This window comes from Grammomys surdaster, unplaced genomic scaffold (genome assembly GCF_004785775.1).
Source record: "Grammomys surdaster isolate TR1022 unplaced genomic scaffold, NIH_TR_1.0 170, whole genome shotgun sequence".
Lineage (NCBI taxonomy): Eukaryota > Metazoa > Chordata > Mammalia > Rodentia > Muridae > Grammomys > Grammomys surdaster.
Window position 1 is genome coordinate 23,830,221 of NW_021604618.1, and position 9,245 is coordinate 23,839,465.

The following is a 9,245-nucleotide window of genomic DNA, read 5'->3' on the forward strand; positions in this document are numbered from 1 at the left end:
CTCTCTCTCTCTCTCTCTCTCTCTCTCTCTCTCTCTCTCTTTAGACAGGGTTTCTCTGTGTAGTCCTGGCTGTCCTGGAACTCACTCTGTAGACCAGGCTGACCTTGAACTCAGAAATCTGCCTGCCTCTGCCTCCTAAGTGCTGGGATCAGAGGTGCTTCCTGGATTTTCTTTTAGCCAGCTTGTGTCTACTTCCCTCTGTTCCATCCCCTTCAAAAAAATCACACACAAACCTGTTATGCAGCTGTGCCCGAGGGCTGGTGGGAGAGTGGACTCGGACTAGCAGCACTGCCTGCAGCAAGTGGAAGGTGGCAGTTCCTGCACACACCCGATACACAGCCCCAGAGCCACTGAGCACTGGACAGTCAGAGTTGCCAAACAGGTGGGCACACAGCACTGAGGGCATCTGGATCTACAAGGAGTCTGAGTGTGAGAAAAGTCAGGGCAAGCCACTATATATGGACAGGTCCCAGCTTTTCACTCACTGAGAACGACTCCTTCGATCTCTGGTCCCAATCCAAATTTTTTTTTTTTTTTTTGGTTTTGGTTTTTCAAGACAGGGTTTCTCTGTGTAGCCCTGGCTGTCCTAAAACTCACTCTGTAGACCAGGCTGGGCTCGAACTCAGAAATTCGCCCTCCTCTGCTTCCCAAGTACTGGGACTAAAGGCATGCACCACCACTGCCCTGCCCCAATCCAAATATTACAGGTTTTTTCCCCCTCATGTGTTGCAACTCCTGCCCACTTACCCCATGTGTTTTGCCCCAGACCGTTTCTACTACTGTCTTCGACAGCAGGAGGCAGCAGATTGCTGAGGCCCCCACGTGGAGAAGGATGTAGAGCAGGCGGCTACAAGTAGACCTTGTTAGAGAGTGGCAGCCACTGGTCCAAGAAACAGGCCTACAGCAGGACACCTGGGAATAGAGCAGTTGTAGAAAGCAATGCGGAGTTTAAAAAAGGATTAACCAAAGGTCAAATTCCCAAACCCTCCATCCTACTGTCTGGTTCTGAGCCACTTAGAATTACCTTCCGCAAAGCACTTGTAAGATTTTCGGTGCAAGAATACTTTAGTGTATTCTTTTTGTTTGTTTGTTTGTTTGTTTTTTCGAGATAGGAGGGTTTCTCTGTGTAGTCCTGGCTGTCCTGGAACTCACTCTGTAGACCAGGCTGGCCTCGAACTCAGAAATTCGCCTGCCTCTGCCTCCCAAGTGCTGGGAATTAAAGGCGTGCGCCACCACTGCCCGGCACTTTAGTGTATTCTTGAACCATTTTTGGCTAACGATCTATTGCTGGGAATGTGGGATGAGGTTTATTGATTATCCAGGCAAAGAACCAGGTTTTTCTCTTCCAACCCCTAGTTGTTCTTGTTTTGTTTTGTTTTGTTTTTTTGTTTTGTTTTTCGAGACAGGGTTTCTCTGTGTAGCCCTGGCTGTCCTGGAACTCACTCTGTAGACCAGGCTGGCCTCGGAACTCAGAAATCTGCCTGCCTCTGCCTCCCAAGTGCTGGGACCAAAGGCGTGTGCCACCACCGCCCGGCTAGCTATCTCTTGCTTAAGGGTCTCTTCAAGTCTCTTCCCAAATGTCTCACCTGATTGAAGGTAGTTTTCACTACGACATCGCTGACTCCACCGTGCTGCTGTCCAAGGTGGTGCTCCGGCTTGTGACGACTTTTGCACCCATCATTTTTGGCCCAGAGGTTGGAAGTAGATCCAGTATTGGAAAAACTGATGAGGAACAGCAGCTTCGCCCATTGGACAGTTGCTTTGCTGGTCTAATCATTCGTCTTAAGGCAGCAGTTTGAATATGCCATAAAATGAATACAGATCGCTGGGAAGTGGTAGATGCAAATACTCTTGTGGAGATGCCTTCACCGGGCTTTGTATTCGGGATCATTCGGACTGTTTTCTGAGATTAGGAGCAGTTGGTCTATCTGGTCTGGGGATTAGGTTTCTTAATTGGTTTAGGGTTAGGTTAGCCGTCTTGATTGGACAGAATTCCTTGTGTGTGTGAAGGGACTGTTCTTAGGAACAATGTGCGTTTGGGTGGTGTGGAGAGTGAATAGATAGTCGAAGGAGACTGGAGAAAACAAGCTGTAGAGGAAGTCAAAAGTGAACCTCTTTCCTAGCCGAAGCTTCTCAAGATAGGCACAAAGGTGTGGTCCAGCGCCTACCCCGCCCCTTATCTGGGCGGAAGCTGAGGGTTGCCGGAAGTTGTGAGGCGGCGGCCTATGCGGCGGCGCGGTGAGATCGAAATGGCGACCGAGGGAGACGTGGAGCTGGAGTTAGAGACCGAGACCAGTGGCCCGGAGCGGCCTCCCGAGAAGCCAAGGAAACATGACAGTGGTGCTGCTGACCTAGAGCGGGTTACTGACTATGCGGAGGAGAAGGAGATCCAGAGTTCGAATCTGGAGACGGTGAGGTTGACTGGGAGCTTGTATGAGAGGGGTTGAGAATGGGGCGGGAGTGAGGTGAGACTGACCAGTTTGCTGCTCAGCCGAGCCCCGGGACCGCTGTTAGCGATAGTGGGATTTGGCTGTAAGGTGGGGCTAAGCTACAGCACTCACTCAGTCTGCGGTTTGCTTAAAAATTTGATAGAGATTGGGCCTAAATGTATCTCAAGTGCACGGAATTAAAAGTAGTCATTTGGTCCTGAGAACTGTTATGGATACCTGAAGAACCACGTGGTTTTTATTTTTGGTATTGCATTTTAGATCGGAAAATTTGGGTCGCGGTGGTTGGTAACTAGACTCGTGTTTTCTACAGGCTATGTCGGTCATTGGAGACAGACGGTCCAGGGAGCAAAAGGCCAAACAGGAACGGTAAGTTTAAAGCACACCGCCAGCACTACAGTTGGGTCCTCGTTCTCCAGGCGAAAAAAGATTTAAGTCTTTAACCAATTCCTACAACTTTTTTGTTAGCGGAAGGAAAGTTTCCTGGATACCTTACTGTAAGACCTTAAGGGGAAAGGGCTCGTTTACTTGCTGTTTTAAGTAAACGTTGTTCCACCCATTTTGAATGTGTAACTGAAAGTGTTCCTTCTGGGAGTTTATAGCAGAGGCAGAGAATGAAAACGAATGTATATATATATATTTTTTCAGGGAGAAGGAACTGGCGAAGGTCACTATCAAGAAGGAAGATCTGGAGTTGATAGTGAGTAGTAATGCATTAATGGAGTCACAAGAGAAGTTATACTTAATTTGGGTTCCTGAAACAAGTGGAGCCAGAGTTTGTTGGAAAAGTTTGAGAAGAGGCTTTGGTGACGTGATTTTCCCTTTTGCAGATGACAGAAATGGAGATCTCTCGAGCAGCAGCAGAAAGAAGCTTGAGGGAACACATGGGCAATGTGGTGGAGGCTCTTATTGCCCTAACCAACTGATACTGTGCTTCTTCAGACACTTTGGACTGATTGAAATAAAGTGTTCTGTTTTGCTGGGGTTTTTTTTGTTTTGAGTTTTATCTCAGATCAAATGCATTATATATTCTATTTTATTGTCTGTTTGTGTGTTGGACCTTGATGAAACTGTATGAACAGTCAGTATAAATACAGGCTCTAATGTTCAAATACAGGCTCTTACTTGGTGTGTGTGTGTGTGTGTGTGTGTGTTTGGCACTCTACTGCCATAGTGTTTGTAATTACCATATGGGAATCGAATTCAGGTGCCCTTTTCCAACAAGTTATCTCACCAGCTCTAAGCAGCAGATAATAAATAGGTGCTATGTTAGTCTCACTCATCTGACTAGCTGTTTCTTGGCAATACAGAGTTCATTTGGATCTTTTGCATTTTTTTTTCTCAGATCTGTTCTTCCTGTATAAGCCAGGCTGTTTCCAGACTCAGATCCCCTCCTAACTTGAGAGCTGCTTCAGCTACCCTGACCAACTCTTTTTTTTTTTTTTTTTTTTTGTTTTGTTTTTTCAAGACAGGGTTTCTCTGTGTAGCCCTGACTGTCCTGGAACTCACTCTGTAGACCAGGCTGGCCTCGAACTCAGAAATCTGCCTGCCTCTGCCTCCCAAGTGCTGGGAATTAAAGGCGTGCGCCACCACCGCCCGGCCCTGACCAACTCTTAAGGCTAGCTTATGAATATCAGAAGACTAACTCCTGTTTGGGGCTTTTAAGTTACCAGTCTCATTTATAAGCAACTGGAATAAACATTTAGGTTCTAGAAATGGGAACATAGCTTATCAAAATGTTGGATCAGAATGGGAGAGATGACTCAGTAAGTATCTGCCCCAAAAGAATGAGTTTGGATTCCCAGTAACTCCCTAAAAACCCAGGAGTGGTGGGATGTTCCTGGAACTCTGCACTAGGGGCTGTGCTGAGACAGGCAGCTTAGTCTAATCAGGAACTTGAGGCTTTGTTAGACCATGGCATCAAACACAGAAGTAGAGTAATAGGGACTAACACCACTGACCTGAGTTCCACAAGCCCTTACCTGGGTAGGAATGCATACTCAATTAAGTATTCACACAAGAGTTTTTTGTTTTGTTTTTTTGCCATGGGATTGACATGTAGAGGAAGCTGGTCTAGAACTTGTAACCCTTTTGCCCAGTTTCTGTGTATTGTTTCTCTCCATCTGGTTCAGTGCTCACCTTTATTTATTTCTTAGTAATTAATTAATTATACCTTTAATGTTATGTAGTTATAGACAGTTTGTTGATAGCCTATAAGTGGGTCTTATCTTTCATCTTTTTGAGACAGGGTTTCTTTGTAGCCCAGGCTGTCGTAGAATTAACTATATAGACCAGTTTTAAGACAACTTTCACTGTATTGTCCAGGCTTGTGCTGAACTTCGGGGAAAGTGACCCCCTTCAGCCTCTCAATCAGTTGGGACTGAGTTCATACAACTAGCCAGGCTTTTTTTAAAAAACACTTTTTATCTGCTCAAGAGTGCAGGTGTCCTGGAACCCAGAGGCTTCAGATTTCCCTGGAGCTAGATTTACAGGTAGATTGTAAGTTGCCGAGTGTGGGACTAGGAACAGAACTCAGGTTTTCTGGAAGAGTAAGAAAGTGCCTTTAGTCACAGAGCCACCTCTTCATCCCTCTTCTCATTTTTAAACAAGAATAGTCAGTCTGCTGAAATCTCATTCTGTACATGGTAGTTACACCGTAAATATTACATGGGCAAACAGACTTTAGTGCTGACAGCTGTGGGGTGCTCCTCAAGAGCATTACTTCTCCATCTTGCACATGAGCTAAATGAGAAAGATTAGTAGGAACTGGAACTCAGTGTGTAAGTCACTGATCAACGTAAGGCGACAATGTAGAGAACAAAGACCACCTAATACATCTGAAGTTGCTCAGGGATCAGAGGTGAAGAGCACTCACTGGCTACTCTTCCAGATGACTCAAGTTTGATTCTCAGCACCCAAGTGGAAAGTTAAAAACTAAGATTTAAAAAGATTTGAATTTGCACATAGAATAGATCTGGGTATTACTTGGTTACTGTACAATATCTAAGTTTGTATCAGATATGAAAAGGATGATCAGAATATAAATTGGCAAAATAATCTGGTTGAGTACTTGCCTAGTACATACAAGGCCCTAGACTTAGTTCCCATTTGGTGAGATGTACACAAGTTTATTATTATTATTACTGTCATTATTTTTGACTTTTGGAAGCAGGATTTCTGTTCTAGCCTTGGCCATCCAGGAACTCTGTAGACCAGGATGGTCTGAAACACACAGATGTACCAGCCTGGGCCTCTGAGTGCTGGGATTAAAGGTGTGTGCCACCATACTGGTTTTTTTTTCTTTTACAATTACATCTCATGTGAACATTAATACATACATTCCATGGAATACATGTGGAAGTCAGATGACAATCTGCTGGGTGCTGGATTGAGTTTTCTACCACTATGTCGATCTGTGAGATCAAACTCAGGCTGCTGAGACTTGTTGGCAGGGGTTCTCAACTTCAAGGCCTGCATGAGTAGCTTAGTGAGACTTTTCTTGAAAATACAGACACACACACACATCCACACAAAAAAAACCAAAAAACAAGGGATATAGCTAAAGAATAGAAAACATGGCAAGTATTTACCAGGTCTATTTCCCTGCTATATTTTACATATAGTTTTTTGTTTGTTTTTTTTTTTTTTTTAATTGTCTGTTTTGTCTTATACTCAAGGAAGACCCTGAACTATGTAGTTTAAGATGACTGAACTCTACTTTTTGAGTCAAGGTTTCTCTGTGTAGCCCTGGCTGTGACAGATCTTGCTTTGTAGACCAGGCATATCTGCCTGTCTCTGCCTCCTTGGTGCTAAGATTGAAGGTGTGTGCCACCATGTCCAGTTTGGATGAATAAACTTGATTTGCCTGCTTCTACCTCACAAGTGTTGGGATTACAGGTGTGTGTAACCTACCTAGCTAGACTTTTTTTTTTTTTTTTTTTTTTTTGAGGTTTTTCGAGACACGGTTTCTCTTTATAGCCTGGGCTGTCCTGGAACTCACTCTGTAGACAAGGCTGGCCGCGAACTCAGAGATCCACCCACTTCTGCCTCCCAAGTGCTGCAATTAAAGGTGTGCACCACCAATGCCAGGCTCTAGCTAGACTTTTAATTACCAGAATTCTTTGTGCTTTTTGAGACAGGGCCCACTGTGTAGTTATGGCTGTCCTTGAATGAGAGATCTGCATGGGTCCCTAACTTTTAGTGTTGGGACTGAAGGTGTGTGCCACTGTCCTCAGCCCCAGTTCAGGGGATAACACAATCTGTTTCTAAAATTATAGTAAAAATATTTCTAATACGTAATTTCTCCTTCTTACACACAAACGCACAGATCAAAAAGTATATTTACTTAGAACTGTAGATTCGCCAAGCAGTGGTGTCATTACACCTTTATCTCGGCATGTTGGAGGCAGAGGCAGACGGACTTCTGAGTTAGAGGCCAGCCTGGTCTACAGAGTGAGTTACAGGACAGCCATGGCTACACAGAGAAACCCTGTCTTGAAAAACAAAAAAAAAAAAACAAAAAAAAAAACAAAAAAACCCCAAAACAACAACAAACAACAAAAACAAACAAACAAATAAAAACACTGTAGATTCAACACCCCAAATGAAAAACAGGTTGAACTGAGCTTGGATTTCCTGATAGCCTACTGCTAACCCTAAGGAAGAAGTAATGCCCCTTGCATTCACATGTCCAAGTATCTGATCCAGGCTGGAATACAAACTCAGAATAGTCCCAAGTCAATATGGGAATAGAAACCTAAGATTTCTCAGGAATAGTTTTAAGTGGGAAGCCTCTAGTCCTACCAGGTTAGTGCGTCTCTGTGGGTTTCTCAGTACGAGTCCAAACCTCTTACAAAGCACCTTCCAACACAAGTTATGGCTGCAAGTCTGAAAAGCTCTGTACAAGAACTATGTCAATAATGGTTCAAGAAAATTGAGGACCAGATCCCCTTGTGTCCCACAGTTGGAATAAGTAGCTGAAGCCTAGGTGGTTTTCCTCTTCTTGGCAGATGGTCGCTCAAATACATCTCGCACCCCTGCTGCCTTTTGTTTAAAGAATTTTGTGTTCTGGGCACTCTCTTGGCCCCACGCAGAGTCAAAGGAGGTGGTATCTTGATCCACTAGGTGGGTGTACTTGGTGCGACCAGACCGACCAAAATTCTTGACCTGAAAGGAAGATGGATGATTACAACACCAAACATCCCATGCCCCAGCCCCTGGTCTATTTTCTGTTACTGAGAATCCCATACCTGCATGACTTTGGGAAGAATGGTTTTGTTGAAATGGTCCTCAAGAGTAGGTGCACTGAAATCTCTCTTGTAGACTTCTTCATCCTCATCCTGTAGAAGAGAATCTTATCAGTCTCTGGCTTTACTTCTCACTTATGCAAAACACAAATGCATGAAATGCAACACCAAAGACCACAAAGAGAATCAGAGGGCAGTGAGCCTTTCTTCAAGGGCTTGTATTCTGGTTGCTTCCTGAAAGCCTGCTCTGTTCCCTGTTCACTGTGCTCAGTTGATGCAGCTTCAACTTGTGAATCTCTAATCCTTTGGTATGTGTGCCTTTACTTGGACACTCTTTTAGAACTTGCCAGCAGACGTGGGTAGCCTTAAACTCTTGAATCACTAAGAGCCGGGACTGTAACACAGCTCTGGACATTGTTTTCCCTTCCCATGGGAATGGGGCACAATTTAACAGGGCTTTTTGTTTTGATACAGGGCCTTACTATGTAGCCCTGGCCATTCTTCAACTTACTAGGTACACCAGGCTAGCCTGAGACTCACAGAGATAGGTCCACCTGCTTCTGCCTCTGCTGATATTAAAGGCATGTACTACCATGACTGGCCTAGTTTAACAGGTTTGTGAATTATGGCTTTTCTCTTTTCTGAAAATAATGTAATCTCAAAAGCTATTTAATTTTATTCTTTTTTCAGATGAGGAGAGCTTGGTTTTCCCATAAGTAAAGTTTGTTTGGCTATGGCATGATTTCTACTAGGTTTGGAGGACCTGTCTAGTGGAGTGAGTATACAGGGCACAGCCTCACGACCTCAGTGTCATTCACCATCTCTGTTTGAGAGCTGACTTGAAAACAGGACAGTGGTTGCTTGTCACCGCTTCCTTGGTAATGCTGTTGCTATGTTTGAGTTCTCCTCAGGCAAAAAGCAGAAACCAATGCCAATGGTATTTATTCTAGGTAAGGGAATTCTCATTCTAGGGAAAAGGACTGAAGTGTCTTGGACTGACTGCCTCAGGACAGCTACAAATGTGGCCCAACACCAAACTGTAAGCCTACTATTTTAAGTCTCTTACTGAGACTTCTGTTTTGGGAACTTAACTGCATGGGTCTAAGTATGCACATGACAATGAGGAAAGGCTGGACATGCCTCTAAGTTCTTCCCACCGCCCAGTTCTCTGACCCTCTGTGCACTTACCATGAAGAAGGCACCTCGGTGATAATACTTTTGTAGAAACTTGTATTTGCCTTTAACAGCTTTGTTGGTAATGACTTTGCCATTTGCCCGAAGTTCAGCCCGCCTTTCTTCCTCAGTCAGGTTTCTCATGCGTTCAATTTCTGCTTTCTCCTTTTCAAGCCTGTCCAGAAAGCAAAAGGATGGTATTTTCCAAATTCAGACAGTCCAAATATCTCAAGATTACATAATGGTCCCATCTTTTTTTAGCCATTGCTGACTTTTTCACATTTCCTTCCTTCCTTCCTTCTTTCCTTCCTTCTTTCCTTCCTTCCTTCCTTCCTTCCTTCCTTCCTTCCTTCCTTCCTTCCTTCCTTCCTTCCTTCCT

The 9,245-nt window shown here is 44.3% G+C and overlaps 3 protein-coding genes across 4 annotated transcripts in view; 1 reads left to right on the top strand and 2 right to left on the bottom strand.

Moving 5' to 3' along the window:
- Serinc4 (serine incorporator 4) overlaps positions 1 to 2,164 on the bottom strand; it is a 5,930-nt gene extending 3,766 nt beyond the window's left edge. Inside the window, 4 exon segments of the mRNA XM_028766889.1 lie at positions 234 to 412; positions 748 to 912; positions 1,587 to 1,642; positions 1,645 to 2,164. Of these exon segments, the coding sequence (XP_028622722.1) occupies positions 234 to 412; positions 748 to 912; positions 1,587 to 1,642; positions 1,645 to 1,891 (647 nt within the window). The 5' untranslated portion in view covers positions 1,892 to 2,164.
- Positions 2,165 to 2,197: 33 nt separating this feature from the next.
- On the top strand, positions 2,198 to 3,432 carry Hypk (huntingtin interacting protein K). 2 transcript variants are annotated; one of them, XM_028766885.1, is made up of 4 exons: positions 2,201 to 2,411; positions 2,761 to 2,816; positions 3,096 to 3,147; positions 3,278 to 3,432. In XM_028766885.1, the coding sequence occupies exons 1-4, from the start codon at positions 2,226 to 2,228 to the stop codon at positions 3,371 to 3,373; spliced, it is 390 nt and encodes a 129-aa protein (XP_028622718.1). In that variant the 5' UTR covers positions 2,201 to 2,225; the 3' UTR covers positions 3,374 to 3,432. The 2 variants fall into 2 exon arrangements, with proteins under 2 accessions (XP_028622719.1, XP_028622718.1); XM_028766886.1 differs by lacking the exons at positions 2,761 to 2,816; positions 3,278 to 3,432 and having other exon boundaries at positions 2,198 to 2,411; positions 3,096 to 3,155.
- A 3,583-nt stretch (positions 3,433 to 7,015) lies between these two features.
- The window catches only part of Mfap1 (microfibril associated protein 1), a 13,802-nt gene continuing 11,572 nt past the window's right edge, over positions 7,016 to 9,245 (bottom strand). The window contains exons 7-9 of the mRNA XM_028766996.1: positions 8,882 to 9,041; positions 7,697 to 7,786; positions 7,016 to 7,613 (exon numbers count right to left, since the gene is read on the bottom strand). Of these exons, the coding sequence (XP_028622829.1) occupies positions 7,431 to 7,613; positions 7,697 to 7,786; positions 8,882 to 9,041 (433 nt within the window). The 3' untranslated portion in view covers positions 7,016 to 7,430. The remainder of the gene's footprint in view (positions 7,614 to 7,696; positions 7,787 to 8,881; positions 9,042 to 9,245) is intronic.